Source organism: Crocodylus siamensis, chromosome 4 (assembly GCF_052110815.1).
Source record: "Crocodylus siamensis isolate JL-2025a chromosome 4, ASM5211081v1, whole genome shotgun sequence".
In the NCBI taxonomy this organism is placed as follows: Eukaryota; Metazoa; Chordata; order Crocodylia; family Crocodylidae; genus Crocodylus; species Crocodylus siamensis.
The window spans coordinates 43,406,189-43,433,596 of record NC_143398.1 but is presented as its reverse complement, the minus strand read 5'-3'; the positions used below and the strand labels follow the sequence as shown (position 1 = coordinate 43,433,596).

The window sequence follows — 27,408 nt, the reverse complement described above, 5'->3', positions numbered from 1 at the left end:
CACTCATTGCGGCTATTTATTGCACAAACAGAACCTGCACCTGCCCTGAAAATGCTAGGTTTGAGACCAAAATAACTAAAAATGTACTAGGTGTTTGTGGCATCTGTGGCTTGGACTAGATTGGGGTGGCCAACCTGCCACAAGTTCCAGGAGAGGCACAAGCAGAAGAAGAGCAGCAGATCCAGGAGGGGTAGATGATTCAAGTGGCACTTAAGAAGGATGCAGGGCTAATCTGTGGCATGCCTGGACTGGATGAGGTCCCTGCTGCCCCTACAGTTGCAGACACAACGCACTGCTGCTGCCTCAGAAGTGATGGGGAAGTGCTCCCTGGTTTTAGCTCCCTTCCTGCTTGCCCAGTCCCTAATGCAGACTTTTAAGAGAAAGACTTGGAAAGCCAGAGGTGAAAGCCCCTGAGGGTCAGCCTGGTAACCCTGCCAGCTGTGACACAGATCTTTCTCCTCCAGTGCTCACTATAAGTCTCGTTTCCCAGGGTCTCACCTCCCTAGAAGAGGTGAACAACTGTGCCAGATAGTAAAACATAGAAGGCACCCGTTAGGCCTCCTTCCTCTTGAGTCTCGAGGGGAGGGAAAGTTTGGAAAGATGTCCCAGGGCTGTGAGGGCAAACCGGTGCGCTGCTGGAGGTGGCTATCTGGTGCTGACCTCCCTGCTTAGTGCCGCATGCACTCAAGGGCGCTGCGCCCGCTCCCTATGCGCTGCCACAAGCCTCGGGCTCCTCTCCTCGAAATGCCTGTCAGCAGCCAGGCGGCTCTGGCTGCGCAGCAGCTCGCTTTGTCCCTGGAGGCGAGGAGCTGCGCGGGGCGGGCAGGCCGCAGCCCGGGGGCACAGGGCGAGCGAGGTGACCCCGCTCCCCCCTCACGCAGGCTGAAGGCGGTGGCGACGGGCGGGACGCGGCGGGGCAAGCCCCACGGAAGAGCGGCCCGCAGCGCCGCCCGGCCCGGGTCGGTGCGGTCCCTCCTTCCCGCCGCCCCCGAGCCGCTGCGCAAGGGCCGGGCCCAGGCCTGCCCCCTCCTCCCCGGGGCCGCCGCGCCAGGCCCCGGCCCTTCGCGACCCGCCGGGACCCACGGGCCCGGGCGGGAGGGGGCAGCCCCGGGGCGGTGCCCACCCGCGCGGCACTGCGGGGCCACGCAGCTCCCGCAGTCCTCAGAGCCGGGCCCGGCCCCGCGCCTTTTTTGTTTGTTTTGCTTGTTGTTTTTGGTTTTGGGGTGGTTTTTTTTTTAATTCTTGGCATTGCATTTGACAGCAGGAGGGAGATTTTCCAACCAAGCAATTCCCCGCGCAGCGCGGCCAGCGGAGAGCGAGGAGCGTGCTCGGTTTTCAAGGCTGGTTGGCAGCTTCCCGCGAGCAGCTAATGGTATAACAAGCGGGCTTTGATAAAGCCGAACTAATTACCCCTCTTAATTAAAGTCTTTAGCAGTTGTTGCAGTGTTTTGGCAAGAAAGCTGGAGAGGTTTGCAGTTAGCAACCCCAGAGCCGAGGCTCACAGCGGAGCTGCTGCTGATTAACGCGCGGTGCATTTCAAGGACCTGGCACCCAACCACCGCGCTGGTCCGCGTCCATCTTCCCTCCGCGGCTGGCGACACCCCGGCACCCCCGCATGTCGGGAACCGCAGCTTTCTAAGAGGAGCAGCGCTCGGGGAGCCCAATGATTTCAGGAGCTGGCGCGCCCTCGATGAGTCAATCATCGTGTTCCGAGTATTTATTTTTTTTCCACCAGGTCAACGCATTCAATGTTTCACGTGCAAGACTCAACTCCGTACATAGTGAACCAGCTCTGTCCATAGAGATACGATATTCAAGAGGGGGAGGAACGGGGGAGGAAATCAAGAAGGGACAACCAGCAGGCATGTGAATCAACACAATGGAAATATATACACATCGAAATAATTAAAGTGGTGCAGCATTCCCGGCTCGAATAATACAGATCCCAATAAATACATCAGAAATTGGCTTGGCTTTTTTGCTTTTAAAACCATCTCCAAACCTGAGATGTCAAAGGGGAGGGGAGGGAAAGGAGGGGGGGCGGGAATCGAGTCTTCCAAAAAAAAATAGGAGGAGGGGAAAAACAAACCAAAACAAAACAAAGAGAAGGAAACGATCAGCCCCGTAAATGTGAGTGGCGATATAGAGCATAATACACAAAACCGCTTAACAGGTGCATGCAAAGAGGCGGCAGAGCTCCGGGCCGTGCTGCCCTCACGGCTGGGGCTGGTGGAGAGGCGGCTGCAGCAGGGGGCCCGGCGGCTGCAGGGCTGCGGGCGGCTGGTCGGGCCCCAGCTCGGCGGGGGCTCTGGGCAGTCCCAGGGCGCTGTCGTGCAGCTTGCGGACGTGCTTCTTGAGATCAAAGTTCCTGCAGAAGCCCTTGCCGCAGGTGGGGCACGTGAAGGGCTTCTTGTCGTTGTGGGTGTGCATGTGGAAGGTCAGGTTGTACACCTGGTGGAAAGCCTTGTTGCAGATATTGCACTTGAACTGCTTCTCCCCGCTGTGGGTCAGCTTGTGGTTCTTGTAATTGCCTGCGGACACACAAGGAGGGCAAAGGGACACGGGGCTGAAAACTGCGCGCTGCGTGCCCTCCCCGATCCCCTCCCAGCCCGGGCACGGCGGCCAGGCGGCCTTGGGACAGCGCTCTTCTCTGCGCCCCGGATCAATGCACGCCCAGTCCCGCCGGTCCCGGCACGACCTCAAGCCACCTCTCAACGGAAGAAAGCGGGTCTTTCCAAATGACCTCCGCGCCGGCGCCAGGATCGAAATGAACGATTAGGATCGGCCCGCGAGCCCCGCGCCGAGCGGCAGCGCGCCCGGGGAGGCTGGCAATGCGCTGAAACCTGCGGCTGGCGCTTGGGAAACAAACCCAGGCAGCAGCTGCCAGGGCAGCGGGCTCTGCTGTATTCCCGCCCCGCAAACGGCCGGTGGTGGGACCCAGTCATTTGATCTAGCCGTGCAGTCAGCCACGGAGGTGAAAAAGTGAAATCATAATAAATGATAATGGTCAGAGAAAAACAAAATATCCCCGCGCCGGTTTCGGCGGCCCAGAGCGTGCCCGGTACCTTTCTGATGAAAGCCCTTGCCGCAGAACTCGCAGACGAAAGGCTTGTAGCCGGCGTGTATTCGCGTGTGCGTGTTTAAAGTGGAGCTGCGGTTGAAGGCTTTGCCGCACTGGTTGCACTTGTGAGGTTTTTCCTACGGGGAAACAAGAGGCAGCGAGTGCGGGGCTTTGGGAGGACTCCTGTTCGTCGGGGGGCTAAACACCTCCCGCCCGAGGGCGTCTGCAACGCTCCCTGTCCTGCTACACGTGCAGCCGGCGGCTTCCCACAGCCCTACCCGGGGCCTTTAGGTTTTTCCTCTAAAAAAAAAAAAGCCCGAACCCCAATGCAATCCCCTCGCAGCCCCGCCCGAGTGCCCCCGCGACCGGCCGGCGGCCGGAGGGGTATTCACCTGCGTGTGTATGATCTTGTGCCGGCAGAGCGTGCTGGCCTGGCGGAAGCCCTTGCCGCAAACTTTGCAGACAAAGGGCCGGGCCCCCGTGTGCACCGGCATGTGGCGGGTTAAGTTGTAATGTGCGTTGAACACCTTGGGAGGGAAAGCAGAGAGAAGGGACGTTAAGCGCGGGCGGGCCGGGCCGGGCCGGGCCGGGCCGGGGGGCAGCGGGGCCGGGCCGGGGCAGCGCGGTACTTGCCTTGCCGCACACCTCGCACGTGAAGACTTTGGGCTTGCTGCTGGGCGAGCTGCGCCCGAACTCCGAGCCCTTGAAGGCGATCTTTTCCGAGAGGATCTGGGCGCTTTCCTTCATGTAGTGCTGCAGCTGCGCCTGCGAGAGGTCCTTGAAGGCGACCCCCGCGGGGTACTTGTCCGCGCCCGGCAGCACCAGCTTGTTGCGCTCGGCCAGGTACGCCTTGGGCGGCGGCTGCAGGGGCGAGCTGAGGAAGTAGGAGGCCACGGGGTGGATGTTGACGCCGGAGGAGGGGTGGCACGGCCCGTCGCCGCGGTTGAAGTAGCAGAGGGCGCCCATTGCGTGGAAGGAGGAGTGGTTGACCACGCGGGGCCGGACCAGCTTGTACTGCTGCAGGGGCAGCGCCTCGCGGGAGAAGTCGCCCTTCAGGCTCAGGGCGCAGTTCAAGAGCTCGCCGCAGCTGAAGGAGGCCGGGGAAGAAGAGTCCAAGTGCGCCTTCCTCGGCTCCGGCCCGCCGCCCGCCGCCTTGGCCAGCGGGTCGTAGGCCAGCGGCACGAAGGGGATCATGCAGGGGATGGAGGAGTTGAGGTGCAGCGCGTGCTTGGGGTCCCCCTTGGGCCCGGAGCCCTGGAGGAAGTGGGGCACGGGGATGGCCTTGGGCTCCGGGGTCCTGGCCATGATGCGCTCGATGGAGAAGGCGAGCGGCTTGGAAGTGCTGATCATGTTGCTCCGGGCGGACAGGCTGTCTCTGGCTGGAGCAGGCGCTAGGAGTTTGGTCGCCGTGTGCTGGCCACTATTGTCCATGGCTGGATCGCATTTGCTCGCCGGGCTGCGCCGCTTTGGTAGACGCCTCTTCCCCCCCCCTCCCCCTTCTCCTGTCACTGATCTGCGAGGAGGGAGAGCAGCATCCTCGCCGCCGCCGTCACCAGAGCCGCCGCCGGCGGAACCAGCCTCCCCGGCCCGGGGGCCTCGTGCCAGCCCATCGCGGCTTGCTCCGGCGCTCCAGTGACTCGGGGACAATCGCTACTTATTTCTGTCAATAGGACGTGTTGTGTCAATAGCGCAGCCGCGGCCCCGCCAATCGTTAACTTCCGAGCGCAGAAGGTAAACTAGATAATTGCTCAGTTCGCTTCCAGCAGGCACCGGGAAAGTTTTCTCCCCCCGCTCCCCGCCGGCGCCCGGCGGCTACTTCTCATTGGCTCCCGCCCCGGGAGGAGGTGCCTCCGGCCCGCCCCCTCCCTCAGCCGGCGCGGGGCACGGGGCGCGGCCGGGCTGCGGGGCCACGCGGCGCCGCGATCAATGCACTTGTTTGGCTTTAAGTGACATCATCTGAAATCGTTGCGCGGAGCTGGGGCCGGCTCCGGGCCAGCGGCCGCGGGAGAGCCGCTGGGGGGAAGGGGGTTGTTTCCGCGCCACTTCACAGCCGCGGCCTGTGCTGCCTGCCGCTGCCCTGCGCCCCGGACACGCCGTCCCGGCCCGGCAGCTCGGCCCAGGGGGGCCGGGAGAGCCCCAGGCACGGGCTGCAGTGCGGCAGTCTGCCCGCGGGCTCCGTGTCCCTGCCGGGCGTGACATTAGAGCTGTACCTGTGCAAGGTGCGCACGTACCGTGCTGTGCCGAGGGAAACGCCCGCCCGCACGATCGTCTCACTACATACATCTACATCGATATATCTATCAAATGCTTCGCTATAACGACATACGCATCTATCAAGTGCTTCACTATAACGACCTACGCATTTATTGATATATATGAGTATGCATGTGTGTGTACATATACACACAAACACACATTACATACACAGACACACATAGTACACACACACACGCATTATATATATATATATACACCTACATATATACACGCACATATACACACATTACATACACGCATTATATACACATACACAAATATACACAGACGCATATATACACACAAACACACATTACATACACAGACACACATAGTACACGCACATTATACACACATATATACACGGATTATATATATATGTACACACCTACGCACAAATACATATATATAACATTACATTATACACACACACACATATATAATATATACATGTATATACACGAAGACGTATATACGCACGCGCACACAGCTGCCCATACACACCTGGCAGACTTTAGGCGCGCATATGCACACAGGTGCGCGTACAACAGGAGCGCGCGCGCCTCCAGCCCCCGAGGCAGCCCGCGGACAAGACGGCGCCGAGCGGCAGAGGCGGCCCCTGCCCCGGGTGTGTGCCGGGCGAGGGGCGCGGGCCCTGCCCCACATCCGCCCCTCCAGACAGCCCGAGACGCGCGGGCCGTGCGGGGCGCGGAGCCAGGCGTGTGCCCGGCGGGCAGCGCTGCGTGAGGCGGGGCTGCCCGGGGCCCGGCCGCGGCTCGGGGAGGCCCAGGGCGCACGTGGGGACTCCGGGCCGGGCCAGCGGGGAAGGAAGGAGCTCCCTGTCCTGCCGAGCCAGGTCCAGCCGCGCGCCCCGGGCCCTATGGGCTGGGGGGTGTCCTCGCCCTCGGCGTTGCCCCGAGCACAGCTCTCCGGCCCGGCCGTGGGTTGGCGTCGCCCCGCCGGCCCCGCTCCCGGCCCGGCCCCACCTGGGCGCACACAAAGGCCAGGCCGGTGGCTGCCCCAGCTGGAGCAGAGCCCGCGGCAGATGGGTCGCGGCTAAGTCGTTAATTGCCGCCTTGGAGGGGCCGATCAGGTTCCCGGCGCCGGGCCCTCCTCTTACCTGCTGCTTCCTGCCCCCGGAGCCTGACGGAGACGCTGCGATCCAGGCCCGTGCCTGATCCGCGCTGAGGGACAGTGCGTCCAGACGTGCGGAGCCCGGCCCACCTTCACCGGGGCTCTGCCGGGGCCGGAGCATGTGACTGCGTCCGAGGGACCGCGCGGCTCTGCCCCAGCCCTTCCCCAGCCGGCTCCGCACCGGCCGCCCGGCTCTCCGGGCCCGCGGATCCGAGCCTGCTGTAGGGGCGCGGGGCCGGGCGGGAGGCCGCGGAGGCGGCAGCGCTGCTGGTACACGGGCCCCTCGCCCAGGCGTCCGCTGGTCGTCTCGCTCCGGCCAGCGGCAGCAACGCGGGGCCGCCCCGGCTGCAGCCCCGCGCCCCGCGCCGTGAGTCCGGCGGCTGGCGGCGAAGGCGGCGCCGGCTGCCGTCCCCCCGGGCTGGCGCAACACGTGTTCGCCTTTCGGCTCCCGGCCCTTCCTTGGCCGGGCTCCCCAGAGCCACCCCCACCCCGCAGGGCCCGAGTGCCTTTGGCTGTCGTCCGCCCTGGGAAAGCGGCTGCTCTCCTCGGCCAGCCGTCGGCCCCGCTCCTTCGCCCCTGGCCGCAGCTGTCGCCCGAGCACCGGCCGACTCCTCTGGAGCTGGGGCTACAGCCAAAGGCGATTAGAGGGAGGCACTGCGCAGCCGAGCCCTTAATCTTTCATTTCTTCCTATTTAATCCCAGCCATCGTTCCGCCGCCGAGGCTTTTTAAAGTAGAAAACGAATCGGAAAGGATAATAACGGGGCTAACCTGGTGCGGCGGGCGCGGAGCGTCTCCTACAGCTGCCTGCGACGCCCTGACCCGGCTGCGTCTCCCAGCCGGCTCCTTCCTCTGCTGCCCGCCAGCTGCGGCGGGAGAAGGCGCCGGGGCTGTAGGAGGCTTTGCCCGGGATTGTTTTTGCCGGTGGCTTCCAGGGAGGGAGCGAGACGGTGAGAAGAAAACACTTGTGGCCCCGGCAGCCGGGCCCCTGCGCTGGGGCTTCGTTTGCAGCAATCTCTCCTGCTCCTCGTGCTCTGATCCACGCGCTCCCGCGGCGAAGCCGGAGCCCGAGCCCGAGCCCGAGCCGGAGCGGGGGCTGCTGTTCCCTTCCCCGCGGTCCTGCCGCACTGCTCTTCCGCGGCGTGAACCGGGCACAGGCGGGGGCTAAGCCACCGCGCCTCGGCGTGTCTCACATCGCAATTAGCCCCTGGCTCCTGGGGTGGCCGCCCTGTGTCACAGCCAAGGGCTCGGGTTCGTTTTGTTCTTGGTGGGGTTTTTTAAGTGACACGACAGGCGGTTTCTAGAGGGATCCAGCGAGGAGAAACGCATCTCGGCGCCAGAGCAGAGCGGCTGCTGTGGGGCCGGAGAAGCGCTCTGCCCGGCGCGGTCCGCGGCCCCGTCCAGGGTCCCGCACGGCGCAGTCCTATGGACAAGAGCGGCTCCAGCTTGCGGGAGATCCGCGGGTCCCACCTGCGGAATGCGGGTGCCGGGGAAAAACCTGCTTGTTTTGTATTTTTCGTTGTATTTATTTATTATTTTAAAAGGCAGGAGAGTGAGGCTCGCCTTCGGGCCGGCGTTTTCTCTCTCTGCCGGTACTAAGGACAGGGGTAACGACGCCGCGGCTTTCGTTTTAAATTAAACCTTTTTTTGTTTTGGTTTTGGTTTTTTAAAGGGACTCGATGGGAGAAAAATAGCCGCAGCCAGCCCACGTCCCAGACAGCAGCCCCGGCTGCGGCTCGGCACGGAGCACCAACCCGGGGCATTTTTCCACGTGCAAACCCTTTAATCACGTCTCACTCCAATTAGAAGTGAGCGCGCAGAGCAGCGCTCCCCGCTCGCCCTAATGCATGCATGCGATTTGTCTCCCCGCAGCAGCTCGAGACATGAACTCTAGCAATCACGGCTAATCTAATCAGTCCGCCTATGAGGGGACCCAGTGGTGTCATCAACTCCAAAGGGCCCTTGGAAAAAGTGGCTGGGAGGGGCCAGCAGCAGCTGGGACTATGAATGACACTTTCCTACTTGTTCCTTTCCCAGTTCAGCACATGCTTAGCCGTATTCCTGTGAAGTGAACGTGTTACACCGCCGGGCTCGGGCAAGCGCCCTGCATCGGCTCGGCGGTCATTGACTTTTCTTTTCTTCTAGGCTCCGCGCGCCAGGAGCCGGGCGGCGCCGGGCGCCCTGACCCGCCCGCGGGGCACCTGCAGATCTCCGGGCGCTGCCGGGCGCCGTTTTCCCCTTCCGGTTAGAGACCCGGGACGAGATGCAGTCCCGGGGCAGCCCCCCCCGCAGGCCCCGTGCGTGTGTCCCGGCTGTCTCTGAGCAGCACCGTCACCTCTGCAGCGCCGAGAAAAAAAAGGAAGAGCCAGGCCCTCCACCGGAGCCGGAGCCGGAGCCGGAGCCTGGGAGCGAGAGGAGGGGGCGATCCCCCCAGTCCGGTCGCGGGGCAGCTCAGCACGGCTCGCTTCCACTTCCCCCAGTACAAACGAAACACGGGACAAATCCGGGCTGTGAAGTGAGCCTGGCGGGCAGGCTCCGGGCACCTGCACGGCACTGCGGCGAGCCCAGCCCCGCTCGGTGCCAAGGACACTGAAGGAGTTTCCATCCACCGATAGAAACCAGTTCCTACTTTCTTTTCCTGTGAGAAAGTGCTGTCCCTGCTAATGCCGTTTGTTCGCTAAAGTTTTTTTTTTTTTTGTTCTGTTGCCTAAAAGCCAGTTTAATAAATGTATTACAGACACAAGGTGGCTAAAGCGAACGGCTCTTTTCCTTGTCTCCCTAACACACCTGCAGAGCGGCTTCGCTTCTACGTCCGCGGACGCCACGACGACCCTGGGTGGGTTTGGGGGGTGCGGGCCAGGTTGCTGGAGACGGAGCCGGGCAGGGTGTGATGAGCTCGGACGGGGCCAGGGCTTAGCAGGAGCAGTGCGAGCCCGCGGCCCCGCGTTAGGAGGTCCCGCCGGCTTTTGCGGGCTTTGCTGTAGTTTGCAGGGCGTGGGGAGGGGCCGCTACGTGCCCTGCGCCGCAATCAGAGAGAAGGAGCCCTGCGAGGGTGGGCCAAGGGGGCTCTGACCTCTCCCTTTTCTTTTGTAGAAATAATTCTCGGATTTTCAACGTGAGTGTAAGTGAGGAGTTAAAGCATCAGTTTTACTGGCAAGGAGCCGAGGGAGGGCAAATCCCAGAAGGGATTCATCATCTGTATGAGAAGCAACGTATGTGCACACATGGAAATCGCTAAATATCAGTACAGGGAGGGGGCTTTTGACGTCATTCCCCGGTAACAACCAGCAGATGTGACGTTGCAGCCCCTTCAGCCTCGGAAGAGCAGTTCTCGTTCAGATCCGTCCCTGGGTCAGTCCCGTTTAGAGGGTGAGGCTCAGAGGTTAAAAGACATGCCACAGGGCGGGGCCGTGGCAACACGAGGGCTGGGTAGAGCCTAACTCCGCGTCCTGTGCCCTGAACCCCTCTCATTCCCATCCCTTTATGTCAGTGGGCTCTGGACGAGACCGAAGCCTGATCCGCGCGTGTGAGACGCTCTGCTGTGCATCTTATATCGATCAAATACGCTGCTGAGGAAGCAAAAGCGCTCTCCCAAGCCCCGGAAGGGAGGCTGAGTGTTTGTGGCCTGCCAGCAGCTGTGCGGAGCTGAACTTCGCCTCCCCATTGACACTGGCTCTAGAGCCCCGGTTGAGCTCCCGCAGGCAAGGGCAGCTCAAGCCGTGGCGGCCCCCCAAAGCCGCTTTCCGCCCTTCCCGCGCAGGAGCCGCGGACATTCAAAGCACAGGGCCCTGGAGGGCCCCGGCACTGGAAGCCGCCGAGGAAAGGAGCAGAAGAGCTCGGTCCGCTCAAGGCTGCTCCGCTCCCCTGCCCAGACCTTCACGCGTCCCCCTGCTCTTCCCCTCGGTGTCCCCAGCCTGGACCTGGCTCCTAAGGGTTCATTCAGACTGCCAGGACTCGTCCCGGGACTCCACCAAGATCGCTGCTGCCGGATTCAAGCGCGGGGACTGCGGCTCCTCTGCCTCCCCCTTGGACAGCGCTGCGGGGGCGCTGGGCGGGGGCACTAAGATGGGTTTCCCTCCCCACTCCCGGCCCCGTGGGCCCACACGCACGTGCCCAGAGGCCCTTCCCACGGTCCCGTGCCCGTGGCTTCCAGGGCGGAGAGGACCTCGCCCGTGCCAGGGCCGTGGCAGTGCAGCGGGCAGCCTGCCCCCGCCCGGGTCCTAGCCCCAGCGCCTGCCGGAGCCTCGCGCGGGGCGGGCTCTTCTCTTTCACATCCAGCCACGCGCCTGGGACGCTCGGAGGTGGCTCTAGCTTGCGCAGCTCCCTCCCGCCGCTCGCAGCCCCCGCCGGAGCCAGTCCTGGCACACCTGCCTGCTCGGGCGGGAGCAGCATGCAGCGGTGCCAACCTCTGTGCCGCCGGGCCCGGGGCGGGCCGCCCGCGTCTCGGGGTGCTGCGGCGCCGGATCCCGCCTCCCTCGAGGTCAGGGACGTTTGGCGCTAGACTTTTCCGGCGGCCTGAGCACGCCAGCCATTTGCCACCGTGCGGCCGGGCCCAGGTCGGCAATTATGCCCAGCCGGCTGCTAGGGAAATATCTGAATTAGTTTCGGGGCGGGCGGAAGCCACTCGCTCGGGAACGCAAGTGCTCAACGACCAGCGGGGGCGGCATGCTGGTCACGCCGCCGCCCTCCAGGACCAGCCGTCTATCCTCCCTTGTCCTTTGGGCGCTGACTTCGTCTCTGCCGCAGGCGGGGGCTCCTTCCCGGCCCGGGCACAGACCCGCCCCCGCTGCTGGCCTTTGTGTTTCACAGCGCCCCGCGGACACTTCACCGCACCTGATCCGTGGGGCCCAGTGTCGGCACTGCCGAGGCGTCCGGGGCGGCGGGCAGGGCAGGGCCGCCCGGGGCGGAGCGGCCGGTCTCACGGCTCCTCCAGGCTTGCCTAGTCTGACCTCCCCCGAGAGAAAAGCCACCGCGTCGCCTCGGGGATTGTTGCGCCAGCGACCAGGACCCAGCCCCGGCGTAACCTCTCGCGATTGCCTCTTTGAGTATCAGCAGGGGTGACCGCCCCCTCGGCTGTAAAGCCTGGGGGAGCGGGCCGCCGGCCGTGGGGGACACTGCCACGGGATAGCGGGCAACAGGGACTCACGCTGGGACCCAGGGAAAGTGGGCAACAGGGCCTCACGGGACGGTGGGCAGCCGGCCGTGGTGCCCCGAGGGGGTGGGGAGCGAGCGCTGGGGCTGACCCAAGGGAAAGCCTTAGCCCCAGCGGGCTCTGGCTCTGAGCCTGGGGCTGCGATCACCCGGGGCGCCCCGCACCCCCCAGCCCTGCTCTCGCTCCGCGTGGCTCGTGTGCTGCCGCCCCGCAGGCGGGGGAGAGCAGCTCCGGCCGGCGGCCCCAGCCGGGGCGGGCACAGCACAGGGGAGCAGGGCCCCGCGCCTTCCCTGCCGCTCCGCTGCCCCCTGCAGCCGGCGCCTGCCCCGCCCCGCCGGGGCCCCGGGGCAGCAGGTAGCCGCGCACACACCTTGAGGCTCGGGGCGCGGGATGGAGATTATTGGATTAGTGACCCGCAACGTTAATTGCCCTTGAACTCCCCCGGCCCTTCCCCCCGCACAGGTCTGAAAGCAAACCCAGACCCCGGCATTGCTCATTCCGCACGAGGTGTCTCAGCTCCTCCCCGCCGGGGCCGGCACGAAAGGGGCAGCGCGGACTTCCCACCACCGACGCGCTGCGAAGAGGAGCTTTGCCCGCCCCCGGGGTCAGGCCCTTCCAGCCTCCAGATCAGTGGAGCCCCGCTTCCCTTCGCTTCCCGGGGAGACCCCTGGCCGCGGGGCGGCGCAGCGCCGGGCACACGGGCCAGGTGCCCACAGCTTCCCAGGACCTCTTCAGCCGCCCCTCGGCGAGGAGCCCATCCCGGCCTCTAACCTCTCGCTGCCCTTCTCTGGCCCTCTGAAGGGCCGGGACCCAGAACTGCCCCCTGGTCAAGGCCTGGGCGCCCCGTAGCAAACCCGAGGGAAAGAGGTGCTTTCGCTCGGGTTTGCGGGTGCTCGGTGCACGCCTGTCCCCAGTGCAACAGGCAGCCCCCGCTCCCCGCGGTTAAACCCATCTCCCGCCGCCGCGCCTCGCCCCGCCAGCTGTGGTGCGGCCGAGGCAGGGCTGCTCGGGTTTGGCGGAGCCCGGGGAAGGAGGCGGGGCGGCGCTGTGCAGCGAGCCCCACCGGCGCACGCGGGGAGCGGGCAGCGCCGGCAGGCCCCCAGCGGCTCCCCTCTCCCAGGGGCTTGAAACGGGACACGGCCGGCAGCACCGGAGAAGCGCTGCAGCCTCCTTCCTCGCCCCGGAGGCGGCCGAGCTAGGCTGGGGAAGGGTTTCGAGGGGAGCAGCTTCCCCACCTCTACCCCGCTGCGGTAGCCGCCTCCTCGGCCTGGGAGTCTGGAGTGCGCGGGGCACTTGCCTTCCCCAGCAGCAGCGCCCGCCGCCGGCCCCGCCTCGGCGAGCACCAGCTCTCGGCAGCTCTGCGCTTCCGGCGGCGGCGGCGCTTTGCGCTCCCATCGCCCGCCGAGGTTTCCCGAGCCAGGAGGCTTCACCTAAGGCTCTGAATTGTTCCAGGAGTACAACACTTCACTCTGGTGAATTAAACGCAGGCATTTAGGGTCAAGGAGAACTTTAGTAACCTCTCTCACCCCTTCTTTGGACGTTGTTCTTTCAGCTTTCCTCTGGATTCCTCCGGATTTTATCCCTCTGAAGGGAACAATTTGTACCCCTGCCTCAAGAAAACAACCCACCCCGTCAAACAAAAAAGCAGCACCCAACCTAGTGACATTTTTTCATAGAAACAGCTGTTTTGAGAACCATTTCTGACTTCTTCAGACGCACATCTAAAGAGAGGATTACAGTCATGCCCATGGCCTTGGTTATTCAGGTTGTTCTCCAGTTGAAGTGGGTTATGGAAAAAAAAAGTTTTTGGAAATAACGTTTTTAAAAAGGAAACAATACAAGGGTTCAAATGCTTTGAAATACTGAAAACATTTTTTTATTTTAGAATTCTATACAAAGTTGGATAGATACAGAAGGGGTCACGACAAAATGTGTTCTTATTGCCTGCAAATTGTCACATAGAAATAGAAACATTGATGGCAAGCTTACTGACATCCAACATGATGAGATATCCTTAAACTTGCAAAACAAACATGGGGGGGACAGAATACAAAGCGCTCCTAAGTAGTTAAGTGTCCTTGAAGTCTTCCTATGTATATATCAAACTTAAAACACTAAGAACCAAGGTATAAGTTTTAATGCACACTGCACAATAATGAAAAATTAAGTACAAAGCAGGAACAAATACAAGTAAAGTATAATCCTGAAAACACACTAAATTTTATCAAGGGCACTGAATTATTCCAAGAATGACTTCCTGTCTAATGTGTTTTATGGGAGGCACACATCTTGTTTTCTGCACAGGACATCACTATTTGATGGAGTTACAAGAACAGATGGTAACTAACAAAGGAAACAAACTTGACCACAAGTGCAACTCAAATTCCATGCCAGTATTCTCACAGATCTAAGCAAAACTACACACTAAATTATGCTAAAACTGTTGTTCTCAGAAAGTCCTTGGCACTTTTCTCCAAATAACCTTGCTCTCAATTTAAAAAAAAAGGAATGAATTACATTTCTCCAATTGTGTTATAAGGCAAAACTATAAATGCAAATACCAAGACAAGTTACAAAACAAACACCTAGCATTAACTTCTAGGTGAAATAGCTCACTATTACCCTTCTTCTTCATCACTGTCTTTCATGGTGATACCTTGAAGTCCTCCTGCATCAGAGACTGAGACTGTAGCCTCCTCTACTGTAAGACGGCTGTGAACAGTATCATAGGTTTTACTGTTCAATGTTCCTTCCAACACACCCTGCAACCTGAAGTCTCGGTAGGTTTTCTGTAGTAAGGAGAGACAGTCTGAATGTATCATTGGACTTTCCCAAAGTCTTGGCATATGCATAAAGTGCCTGATAGTCATGCACTATAAAATGTTGTAAGGCAGGCCCAGCATTAAAAAAATGTGATTACTGTAGTGTGTAAACTTTTGGTGAGTGCTCAGCAATTTCTGGATGTTTAAAAATGTCTTCTATTGAGCCCTACCAAAAGGAGGGGCTGAAAGTCAGTTATCACATTCGAAAATGTAGCACCCAATGACAATGTTATGTGCCTATATATCCACAACTTCTGATTACCTGTGAACTTTTGCCTAGGGAGAAAAAAAGTGTTATACCAGTCAAGTACGGAGAGATAGATAACAAGTGACAAAAGGCCAACTTATTTGAGGTGTTAAGCACTTTGTCAAAGTTTGTAAGATGTGTTACAATTATTTCTTCAAGGCAGTTTTCTCTTGTGCACCACTTTAAAAAGGAATCCTATTTCCTGGGACAACTTCTCTCCAAATTTGCCAATCTCCAAAATACTTAGCTCTCAAGTTTTCCTACACTCTGGATTAAACATAGTGTAACTTTCATTAGTGGTAGCGACAGTGAAAGTGCTACTATACTTCAGTCACATAGACATAGACAATTTTACAAAACAGGAACAAAATTATGTACCCAATGCTAAATTGTTATATGCCAAAGGTCCACAGCTTGAAAACCCCTTTATTAAGGGGTTGTATGTTGTATTAAATTTCTGTAACCCACTTCGTGCACATTTCTCAGTAATTCTACAGTTGTCTCATTTATTCTGTGAAAACGTGACAAAGAGCTTTCTGAATACCTAAATCAGTTCACAAACTTTTGTAAATCAGTCTTAAGTATACACATCTTGAAGCTGGGAAATCTACACTTGTATAGACAACTGTAAAACTAGTTTAGTCTAGCAGAAAATCTTAACATCTAGATTTCTTCCCTCATAATATAATTTCCTTCGCATTTATCTCTGGGTTATAAACTAGGTGTCAAAAAACAAATTAGGAAACAAATTTTAAAATGTGTCTATATCCTGTGATGTAACAATTTCTATAGTGACTATTTAAAAAAGAGTGAATATTCACTGAAGTTCTAATCATCTCTAAGCTCTTCCTTTTATTCACTTGTCAAAGTTTTGTTTCTGATGCATAGGTTTACCATGACATATTTGAGTTTTTGCTTTCAGCGAGAAGAGTGAGAGGAGTTGCATTTTTCAGGGAAGACACGCTAAGGTAGGCAGCAGGAAAAATCCCAACAGATCCCTCCTTCCTCTCCAACATTACTCCAGAAGGATGTGATCAGCCCCTCACTAAGGCCTGCTTCCCCTTCCACCCATAACTGTAGGAAATTACATGCTTTTTTTAAAAAACAAACAATCCCTGCTCAGTACTTCCGAGATGGTATACCACTTCCTCTCAATACTTTTTGATGATCTGTCAAAGGGGAGACCTTAATTCTGCCACTAAATGTGGTTATTCCTTAAATCCTGTTAATGTAAGTATACCTGTTGCATTGTTTGACTTTTGGAGATTGACTAAAGACACAAGCCATTCAATGAATTATTTCCTGTGCTCACAAGCTTTTGTTAGTGCCTTGCCTATTCAATTTTATGTATAACATCATATATTCTTCACCAGCTGAGCCTACAGCATTTTCTCATGCTTTGCCCTCTTTCTTTCTTTAGAGAGCCTCTTAGGACTCAATCTTGGCTCTTCTCCTTATAGAATTTCTTGCTGGATGATAACCTCCATTTGCAAATTTCATCCCTTAACTTTCCCTAATTTCCTTCTCAATCTCTCATCTGTCTTCAGTCTGGTGTCTTTACTTATTCAGAGATTCATGGATGCCTTTATTCCATCCCACAACATCTCACTTAGACTCAATGGATGTGTCCAGACAAGAGCAGATGTTTGTTTTCCCAATGACAAGTAGTAGCAGCAAGTGCACCATCCTGTTTTTCTGGGTGTGGATGTCCTGGGGTCAACCCTCCTGCACTTCCACTGCAAAGTAGCAGCGTGGGGAATGTCTGCACATGTGGTGTGTGGAGCCGCAGACAGGTCTGCGGTGCCACATACTAAATGTCCATGCTCATCTGGATGTGGCCAATGTGAGCTCTTACCAAACACACTGGCTTCACTTTTGTCATTTTTGATAATGCCAGCATCCTTTTCTGTGTCCCAAAACACAACCCTGCTGCTGTCTCTGAACCTTCTCATTATTTTTCCCTTCCCCTCTAGTCTATTAAACTCTCATTTATTTTTCCCAGAACACTTCAAAATTCCTTCCTTCCTCTCCTTATTTACTGCCAGCACACCAGGCAACACCCTTTTAGCAGAGGATAAGAGAGACAATGAAGAGAGCACATCTCCTCCTTTTTTAAAGTCAGTTCAACAAGCATCCCATCCATTGGTTTGGAGGAGCAGTGTCCAACTCTCCTCCCTCTCCCTCCCCTTGGCTGGATTGATATAGCAATACCTCCCATATTTCCAACTGCTTTAACTATCACCTATTAATTTTCCATGTAGACTCTTGTAGCCTTTCTTTGGTTAATCTTTCACCTATTCCACTGATTCTGTTGCCTCCAGCCTACTCAAAACACAGCCATCAAGATTTTCACTCTCCTAATACTCTAAAGTTCACATACTAATACTATCAGTTTCCCATATTTAATGTTTTACGTTAATGTATTGAATAACCTGTAGCATTTACACTTAAATTCAATTAAATCAGCAATGAACAACCATTAATTCAAGGGTAACCAAAACAACCAGAAGATGGAGGCATTTTACCTAGCTCCTTCCAGCATCCTTAACCCAATCCCATAGACTAATGAGTTCTGCAGCTTGCCCTGAAAGCCTTCCTGTTATCTCTCAGATCAGATAGAGGAGTAGGTTCCACAGCAGAAGGCTGTCAGTGAAAATGCTCTCTTCTCAGCCCTCAAACATATGCATCAGCTTAAGTATCCCATTTATTTCAACTACTGGTGTGAACTATAGTCTTCTAAATGCACAGATTAAATAAATGTCTTTATGTTTTACAACTTTCAAACTTTGAATTTCATCTAGAAATAAGTTCAAAATTCAGTGATGTAAAAGTGTAATGCGGTTCTTGTAAGTTGAACCAATTAAGTGTGTACATACAGATGTACAGTAACACAGATGGGACTGAGTACTTCAAGGCCTTTTGTAATGCTAAAAACTGTAGGCATTTAAACCACCTTTGGAACATCCCTCTCCTGTCTGTAACATACCATGTATTCAGCCATAAAGTTGCTACCAGTCCTACCAATAGGTGATCTCATTGCTGCCAGGACTGTTCTTCGTCTGATAGTTAACCATCGTGTCAGGTTGCAGTGTGTTAACGTAGACAGCAGTGCTGTGGCTGCAGTTAATCCTCCCAACACAATGCACTGGTCACTGTAAGTGGCATTTTGGGATCTTCTGGATAATACTAACCTGGGCTCAAGTCTTCCAGAAGCCCATACTTAAATTTGGCTCACCCACACTTAAAATTTACTGTATGCATTTCTTGGGACTTATAGAGCCTTTACTCCAGAACAGTGTGGGTTAGTACCATCTCGACTGTTGTTTTTCCTTGTGGAATGCTTTGTAGAAGCCAACACTGGCAGAGGGTCTTAGCCTCCCACCACCATCAGTAGCATTACCTCAAACCAGGAGCCTAATTCTTTTCCTACTGAAACCAATGGTGTTTTAAGATGGCAAAGCTAAAATTGAACTGAACTGATGTTGACCTGATCATGGTAATCTCTGCCATACTGGATATTTTACTGGTTTATGTTGGAAATTTTATATATAATCCCTGTGTCCATGAGTTGAATTTATGTTGATATTTCAGCCATGACTACAATGTGTGACAAGACAAGTAGGAGAAATCAAAGCTACCTCTGAAGCTAGAAGCTTCTTATGGGATATTTCTATGGACAGTGAGGAGTACTCAGAGTTACAACAATTGAGGAGTAAAAAAAAGACCAAACATATAAAACCCACAACTTTACAAAGGGATATGAATCACTGACTTCATGGCTTGCCTCCAACTAACGGGGGTATGAAGAAAATCCTTTAGGACAGGGAGCTTTTTCTGAAGCATTTGATGATTGTTATATTGAGAACATCGGACCAGAGAGATCAGTGGTTTAAATCTATGATGGCAATTCCTATGCTCTTAATTCCCTTGGTCTTAATTTCTGGCCTATGAAAAATTAGGAAACAAAAAGTTCTCTCATTACCCTATTCCCCAGTTTGTACCTAATAAAGCATAACAGATTATAAAAAAATTAATTGAAAAAAGTTAATCCGTTTTTGGGAGACAAGAAAGGACGTCAAGGTAAAAACAGCAGATTAAAAAAACCCAACTACTATATATTTATAAAAAGCACACTACAAAGTCCATATCCAAATGGCTCTAATCTGCTTGTCATAGTGAATATAGAGTGTCATCAAGATTTTTGTTCACTGTTATTTATCATTAGGGACAGCATGGATAATACCTACTAATTCAAGGATAATTAAGTAAGAATTTTAAATATACTTTGTTTCCCTCATATGGAAAACAAAAGTGAACGAATCCATGGGATAAATTAGCAATTTTTTTTATGGAACATAACTGAATTTACAGTGATCCATGTTTATCAATAGCAATTTCTTGTCTGCTAATCAGACCTCACTTTTCTCTTTGCTATACAATTTTATCTAGATGCACATTGTTTACCTTCACTATCTTGATGAGAGTCTTCAGTTGGTATATGTGAAGTTGAAGGTCTAATCTGTCAGCCAACCATACGCATATGACTTTCATGGAGCTGCTGTACCATTGCTGGAAGGGAAAGAAAAAAAAACCAAACAAACCCTGCAGTATTCATTTAAGGTATTTGGTAATGTGAAGTAATAAGACACTTTAAAATAATCACAGATCAGCACATGAAGTCAAGGATGATATCATTTCCTGTTAAGAGAATTACATGTGTTGCTAGAAAATCAACTAAATTGACCTAGACTGTTCTCTACATGAAACAGCAACTGCTGTTTTGTCTTTAAATTGTAACATTTTCATGTGAAATAGTATTTTGCATGCTTTTCTGTTATCAAGAACAGGCATTAAATGTAGAGGTACACAAAAGAATTAACTGCTGAAACAGCAGTGGAAAAAGCAGTTAGGTTTTCTTTAGAGAAAGATTTTTTCAGTTCTTCACATTTTCATACCAGGCAGGAGAATGGCATCAAATGTAGAATAAAGGCATCTAACAATGATTTAAAAATCCTGAAGTCCTCACTTTTCTGTATTCACCCCCTTAGGTGAACACCCAAACTTGAGAAGAGTTTTAGTTTTATTTTTTTTAAGGAAAGATTAGAGAAAGATAATAAGTGGAGTAAATATTTTTGGATTTTAATTTATGCTGATTAGCAATAATATTATTTCTTTTTTCTTTTTATGTGCTAGGCACATTGTCACTCAAAGCTTTATGAACAAATACAGCAAAAATAGTTTTCCTGAAGTTGGTGTTCATTTCATCATGAAAATAATGTTTGGATCAAATTTGCTACTGGCCACCTGGTACCTTCTTATTACATAGACTAAGATTTATTAACCTCTTAGACAATGCTATTGCAGTACTTTTCTTCTTATATAATCTATCAAAGAGATGCTATTATTTCAGCTATGAAAATAAAGGGATTTGTTTCATTTTAGGAGTAAGAGATTATACTTTGAGAGAGCTCAGGTCTCAGTCCTGTTTATAGCCTATTTACAGTCAGTCTTTCCCCACAGGGACAAGATTTAAATCCTTTCCTAATGCCATCACCTCTCTCTTTACTACCAACAGAGCTATATCTGCATATCTGAAAATGTAACCTATTGTACAAGGTACATATGTTATATACATTCAAAGGATATGCAGTTTTTAGCACTTTCTGAATATAGTGAGCAGCAATAAAATATATTGGAAAGTTTAAGACAATGTAGAATTTGTTTCTGGGTAGAATTTAACTAATGGGAAAGTAATTAGTACTCAATATATCAAGATGCAAACTTCCTGTTATAAACTTTGAATACACACACACACACACACACACACACACACACACAGTTTCTTTATAGCAAACAATACATTTTGTCTCAGCAGTGACAAGCAATTAGCTTTACAAAATGTTTGTAATAATGAAAACTAAGATATTAATATAATATTGACTTGTATTTGTAAAAGTTGTTCTAACATCATTTTGTTGAATAGGTATAAAATATGTTTTAATTACAAATCACAGAAAGTAAATTAGTCTTATATTTGATCAAACATTTCTATTAATTTATTACTTTATTGAACTGAAAAACACTGCATAAAATGCATGTGGTTATACAATTTCCACAAAAATTAAGTAACTTAATTAATTTAATATGTGAGATGGATTTGTTATCTATGAAATGTTTTTCTGGCTCATTGAAATACGTTCTTAATAGGATGTCTTTTATTTTATTTGTTATACACACCTTTGTTTAAAGCTTTGCATTCAAATTGCTTTACTTTTTGATAATGCATAATGAGTTTTGTTCAAGTGGGGGCTGTAAACCATACACAGAGGTTTCCATGTATATATAACAAAAGGCATTTCACCACATTCACTTGCTGGACTCTGTTGACATGATAAACGTGAAATCTCCTATGTCCAGGCGTTTTCTCTCAACCATCTATTGTTACTTACAACAAGATAAGCCTAATCTATTCGCTTACCACTCAGGCTTTACACATTCTATTAATTGGTGTAATTAATAGGGGGGAGATATAGAACATGATTATATCAATTAACTTTAATGAAACTGATGATCTTACATAAGAAAAATCCAATGGCATGGCAACAGTTTATTTCTTGAAGGGGGTTGTATATCAAATAATTGGTAGGCAGCAGAAGGGGTGTAAATGGCACAAATGAGCAAACTACAGATACTTTGATGAATTCTATGGAAGGTTATCCCTGTGTAATACAATTGAAATTAACCCAGCTGCAGAGGCATAGCTAAGATTAAAGCATGCCCCATTTTCTCAAAAAATGTGTCTTTCCCCCACTAATAAAAGGAAGTAAGTTACGAAAAACTACCACTGAATCCAAACTCAGCAAAAATAAAGACAAAAATACAGCCAAGCAACTACAGTCACTCTTTAGCATTAGTTCACCTGAATCTGTGTAACACTAATGCTGTAGAGATAAAATTTGGAAAGCAACTGAAAATTTGCTTTCTCCATTTTATGCATTGTGTAAATGCCAATTTTGAGACAGATACAAATACTTTTAGAACTAAAAAAAATGTTAAAATGTTAAAGGTTGGAGTTTTTGGTAGCCTAATTTTAATGTTAATCCTGCAACAAATGTTTACAACAAAGTAGCTGTGAAGTAATACTATAATGTTATTTTGTATTATATGAGTAAATATTAAGAGAACCATTATACAGCAAATGATCAATTGATATGTTGAAGAAATGTATTTTTAACCAGAATCACAGGAAGGATAATTTTAGGATCCACCACCAACATGAACAGATAGAATATATTTATTTTCTTTTGGCCTCTTGCACAGACTTTGAATGCTTAGCATAGATTGATGCAGAATAAACACTTGGTATGTCATCTAGATAATATAAGGTGTTAAAAAAAGATGTTTTCCCAGTTTTGTTTTTTGAATGGATCCTAAAACAAATGGTGCTACATATCTCCTGGGGAGCTGGAATGCAAGGCCTTGCATTTTGATCGTCATTAATACAATTCACAGGCATAGTGCACACCTAACATAACATTTGGAAGATCTGTTGCAAACTCATTTACAAGCCTGAACAATTAGATAATGGCCCTTAACTTTCAAGACTCTAAATAAAAATAAATACATAAAAATAAACCCCAAATCATTTCCCTTTTAACTGGTTAAAATCACCTTTTCTCTTCTAGCAATGGCACTAGAAGGGCATTATAACTCTTGCAGATGTCAGTGATATGGCATTAGTGGCTTATTCTTTGCTGTGGTCTTCAAAGGAATAAAGCAGCAAGTGTATATTATATTTTTTTTTCTTATCAGTGCATGACAGCAGCCAACCACTTTAACAAAAATGTTCCCCCCCCACCCCCCTTATTCATAGTTCATCCAGTTCCTGTAAGGGCATGCATTACTCACTTCATTTTCCTGAGATATCTCTTTTAAAGTAAAAATAAGAGAAAAGGAAAGGCTAGGGTTGACTCTGTGAGACCCCTGTATTTATTCACACTTATTGTGCATGACTGTAGACTGGTAAATCATATTAGCAGCCCATCTCCCCATCAAGCTGCTACTTGCTTTCCAGCCCTGGGAAGGTTCAACAAATCAACAGGAGCACGGAAAACAGAACATCAGTCTAATCTAGTGTTTAAGGTGAAGTTTTCAAACCCAATCTAAGAAGATCTTTAGAGCAAGCAACAAGCTGAAGGGCTCAGAAGGTGGTATTGACAATGAAAGAGTGTTGAAATATTGAGAAGCGCAGCACTTGTGCATTTTTAATAACAAGAGGGTCAACAAGGACACAACTCCCTCAGTGCCAATAGTTGCCACTGACTATGGAAATTGCCACACCAGGGCTATAAACGCTCTCAGTTCATCAGCTTTCTTAAACAGTTCATCAGCTTTCTTAAACACCCTAAACCCCCTCAGTGGACCTTTAGTCTTGAATTAACAAACCAAAGCAATGAAAGAGGGTGCAGCTTGAATGGCTAGCATTGATCCCCAACTGTGTTCAGCACTGCTACAGGCACTGAAAAACTCTCTCCATTGTCAATAGAAATTGACAAACCTCCTCTCCTAAATAGTACAGCTGAGCCAGGCTGGATCCATGCAGCTGTAAAGGGCTCCACTCTCAGGGCCCAGGAGCACTAACAATAGAACAAGCATGAGCTCTTTGTCAGTCCCAGACTCTGCAATTTTCTAACAAGGATTAAAGTTGTTTCTCGGCAGTGCTGGTGAAAAGAGATTTAGCAACATACCGTGCTTTCTTCATGCAAGTTAAAGAGAAGTAGTTAAGGAATTTCATTATTCTGTTGACTATTGGAAATGCAAAACAAATATATTAAATATTCACAATCCTTTTTCTTGCTTAATCTATAACATTTTGAGAATGATTCAATTAAATATAACACTTATCTTGTGAAAGCAAGCACTTCAGATGCATATTTGAAGTTTTATAAAAAGGTGCAGCTGTTTGCCACCTGGGATGAGGACTCAATACATACTAATACACAATGCCTTACACCTTCTTGGTCTGATATTCCTAAATCTGAATCACAAGACCCCATAGGGTTTCTGTATCTTGGCTGCTCTTGGGAAATGGGCACCGTCAGAATGCTGCTTCTGATGAAGATGAGAAATGTACCTTTTTTGGAGGGGGGGAGGGATGTAATGCTTTTTTTCCCCCCACTTAAATCTTCAGCCTGTTATTGATTAGGAATTGGTGTTGCACAATGACAGGTTTTTACCTCCCCTGGCTATATTGTTTTGTGAGGTACAATAATAAAAACCACACTTTTTACTGTAGAGATAGCATGGCAAGACAATGAAAGCTATATTTCCTGTGTAAAATAAATATTTGAGCATCTTTTATAAAAAAAAGCATATTATTTCATAAATAGCTACATTTAGAATACTGTACTACCTGTACAAAATGTATTGTAATTTTGTAAATGCAGGATATCAAAATGTGTTGTTATTTAAATTTAGAGTATTAACATATACTAGGTGCTTTAATACTTCAGAAAATGATATTAAATAATGAAAAATACCATTTAGCTTTTAAAAATACAGATTTTAGAAAAGAGGAAAGTGGAAAAAAACCCCCAAACAATTTCAATGAACAGAAAGCTTTGTTCAATTGTCTAATGTATCAACATTTTTTTTTACTCCCATAAAATCAGGGTGGCAATACTGGCTTTTTCATAAAACAATTTGAGGTTTGTAAGATACAGCAGTAGTAGTATCTTCAAGGATGCATTTTGTACTAAGAATTTATGTTTAATATATTTACATTTGAGTGCTAAGCTAGGCTGCTAAATCAGTAAGCAATCACTTAAATAAGTGATCTGATTTTCATAAGTACTGAGCAGCTAGTTCCCATTATTTCTAATGGCAGCTTCAGAAGCTCACCCTTAAAAACTATGAACTGACTTGGAAAATGAAGAACTCTTGTATACGAGTGTCCTCTTTTAGACTGTTGCATATCCTGCTCTCTTGACTTTCCTGGTTACTGAAACTGTAACCCTAGTTGAATCACTCTATCCCAGAAAGATTAGGACCACACTTCCAAACCCTGTGGTCAACAGATGCCTGGAGTTGCTGGGGTGGGAATTTCTTTCCTTCAGCAGCAAAGCTGAGGGAACTTTATCCAGTTTTTGTCCAGGACTTATCATTCTTTTTCTGAGATATCACTCTGAACAATTCCAACTTGAACTACATGGCCCATTCAGTCTCTTTGGCAATTTGAGATATGGAAGACATGGAGGGATTCCACTAGATTCAGGAAATCCCATCTACGTGCCTCCCTGGGGTCATCTAGGTGGGGAAAAGACTAGGCAGAGAGTGGGGTTAGGGAATCAGAAATCTCTGTAAAATCATTCTTGAGAAGAGTGCATATCTGTACATGGGAGATATCAAAGATACTCAGGATGTGATCACATTTCTTCTACTGTAGCACAAATCACATCTCAAAGTTCTGGTAGGCCTCACACTGGGGATGCAGGTAGGATCAGGATTTGGTTCTAAGAGTCTAATCCAGCAAACAACTTTTCCATGCTCTGTAGTACTAAGTACCTCTGGGAATGGGAATATATAATTTGTATACCTCTGGGAATGCGAATATACAATTTTGTTTTACTTTAAAAACCTAACTTTTCCCTCCTAGGAAGTAAAGAAGATATCTTTCATAATATTTTAATAGTTACAGATATATCTTTTTTCCTTAGGCAAATTAGTAATTTTTCTATACCAAATAATTTTAAAAGTAACAATTTAGGTAAATATCATGTGTTGACTCTACCTTTTAGTCTGAATTATTTTCAGAAAGTGTTTCTAGACTGCACACATTTTATAACAAAGTATCCATAAAGAGGTATATAATTTAAGAGTATAAATAGTCAGATAACTTATGCAGTTCAGTTGCCAGAACTGGAAGTCTTCCAATTTATGAAGACTACAGAACAGAATTTATATTTAGCATCTTATTTTGCCCTTGATATTTACTACTTCTGTATTTGATGTACTTTGGTGTATTTTACTAACGAACTGCTAAAGTTGAAAGCATGTTTTAATGCTGCTTAGATACACTCCAGTAACAATTTATTTATGTTCAAAAACTCTTAACTATTTTTTACTGCGTGAAAATGAACAGTTAAGGGATATCACCAATATACCTTCATCATTCACTATAACCATGTCTGATTTACAGCCATCTTTTTTTTGTTGTGTAGCAAAAACAGGATGCTCAGTGTATACTAGTGACTCTGAATATAGTTGTATAGTATATCTTAAAACTATATTAGATGCCATAATAATTCTATTAAGTTTTTGATAGTGTGATGTTGGAAAAGTAAAATAATCATATAATGACTAACTGATCTTTTGAGTGTTATGATGTGTATAAACTATTTGATGTTTTAGGTTAATATGATTGTAGGGCAGACCTCAAAAGTTGTTTACCCTACTTAAGATATATTTGATAACAAGTACACAGTGTTGTAGTGAGTACTGTTGTGGTATAAATACATAGCATATTAGAAATGGCTGCTTTATTTTTTTTTTTAAATGTGAGCTCTAGTGATTGTTATTTTGACTTAGCACTGCCACTTTTAGGAATCAAAATGAACATCAAGGAAGTGACATAAACCAGAGAGAGAGAGAGAGAGAGAGAGAGAGAGAGAGATGAAGCTTTTCTTTATAAAAATAGAGGGACTGGCTGCATACCTTAACCTGCAAACAGTTTACTGTTTTATTCAGAATTCCAGGATTTTGTAAAGAGATTTACCTTGTTTCAAGTGCCAGCCGGACTTCACTGAAATACATTTTCATACACTTTGTAATTTTTTTTCTTTTCTTTTTGCTTAGGAATTTCATAAAGCATAAATATAAGTAAAAATATATGTGTATACGTAGAATTAAATCTACTAAAAAGGGTACATAGGAAGGGAAATTAAGTAGATGAATGTATGCATGTGGAGGTTCCTTGGTATCAGGCTGGTGCAAAGTGGAAGAAAATTAAGACTTTGTTTTTTACACTGGATAATAGATGCTTAATGTTCTCAGTCTAGAACATTTTAAATGTTTAAATTTAATATGGATAACTCTGTATTTCCTATTCCCCTCTTTTATCATCAATTTCTGTTACTCCTCCCTACCCAAATAACCTGCATTCATTGTCCGTGTCTCCCCAAACCTCTAAAGCGTCTTTTTTATAGCATGCAAACTCTATTTTTCTAGCTAGTTTTAGTTCCAATTTGCCAGTCTCTAATCAATCTCTTTCCTGATTACACCGATGAAAGGTTCATATGGTCTAGCTTTGTAACTTCTCCAACTCATAGCTTCACCAAAAAAACCCAGTAAACAAGACAAAACCCACTTGCAAAGCACAGGAAAGTCAACTAACCAAAACACATTTGGAGTAGCTAACTACTACATGATTATGGAATCGCTGCCTATAAATGCAAATATTTTATAGAGGACATTAATCTGTTCCTATACAGTATACTAGATTGCTATATGGGAGAGAGACAAAATATTAAAAAATATTTAAAGCATTTCCACAATTTTATAACTGCAGTCTTTGTGACCTGCATCTCCTATGTGTCTTCTTCACATATGGTAAATATGCAATGAGGCTGGGGGTTGTAAAATTATATCTACACGTAGCTGTCCGCTCAACCTGGACATCTGTAATGTTGTTCTTATTTTAAATATTTGTAGTCCTATAGTAATTATTAAAATGAGAGACTG

General features: G+C 49.5%; 2 protein-coding genes across 11 annotated transcripts in view; both read right to left on the bottom strand.

The window, feature by feature from the left end:
* Positions 1-2,166: 2,166 nt before the first annotated feature.
* On the bottom strand, positions 2,167-4,516 carry FEZF1 (FEZ family zinc finger 1). Of its 2 annotated transcripts, XM_090046326.1 has the most exons (5): positions 4,067-4,516; positions 3,695-3,922; positions 3,454-3,588; positions 3,066-3,198; positions 2,167-2,531 (listed from the first exon to the last, which is right to left on the bottom strand). In XM_090046326.1, the coding sequence occupies exons 1-5, from the start codon at positions 4,490-4,492 to the stop codon at positions 2,215-2,217; spliced, it is 1,239 nt and encodes a 412-aa protein (XP_089902452.1). In that variant the 5' UTR covers positions 4,493-4,516; the 3' UTR covers positions 2,167-2,214. The 2 variants fall into 2 exon arrangements, with proteins under 2 accessions (XP_089902452.1, XP_089902451.1); XM_090046325.1 differs by having other exon boundaries at positions 3,695-4,516.
* An 8,941-nt stretch (positions 4,517-13,457) lies between these two features.
* Positions 13,458-27,408, bottom strand: part of CADPS2 (calcium dependent secretion activator 2) — a 619,537-nt gene continuing 605,586 nt past the window's right edge. For all 9 annotated transcript variants that reach the window (XM_090042182.1, XM_090042184.1, XM_090042183.1 and 6 more), the window contains 2 exons: positions 19,135-19,239; positions 13,458-14,390 (listed from right to left, as the gene is read on the bottom strand). In XM_090042182.1, coding sequence (XP_089898308.1) covers positions 14,220-14,390; positions 19,135-19,239 — 276 coding nt within the window. In that variant the 3' untranslated portion in view covers positions 13,458-14,219. The remainder of the gene's footprint in view (positions 14,391-19,134; positions 19,240-27,408) is intronic.

Excerpts from the sequence above, each read along its gene's own strand:
- FEZF1 (XM_090046325.1), bottom strand. The coding sequence starts at position 4,492 with ATGGACAATAGTGGCCAGCACACGGCGACCAAACTCCTAGCGCCTGCT. Across the intron at positions 3,589-3,694 it reads CGTGCGAGGTGTGCGGCAAG|GTGTTCAACGCACATTACAA; the intron begins GCAAGTACCGCG and ends TTCCCTCCCAAG. Across the intron at positions 3,199-3,453 it reads ACAAGATCATACACACGCAG|GAAAAACCTCACAAGTGCAA; the intron begins GTGAATACCCCT and ends GTTTCCCCGTAG.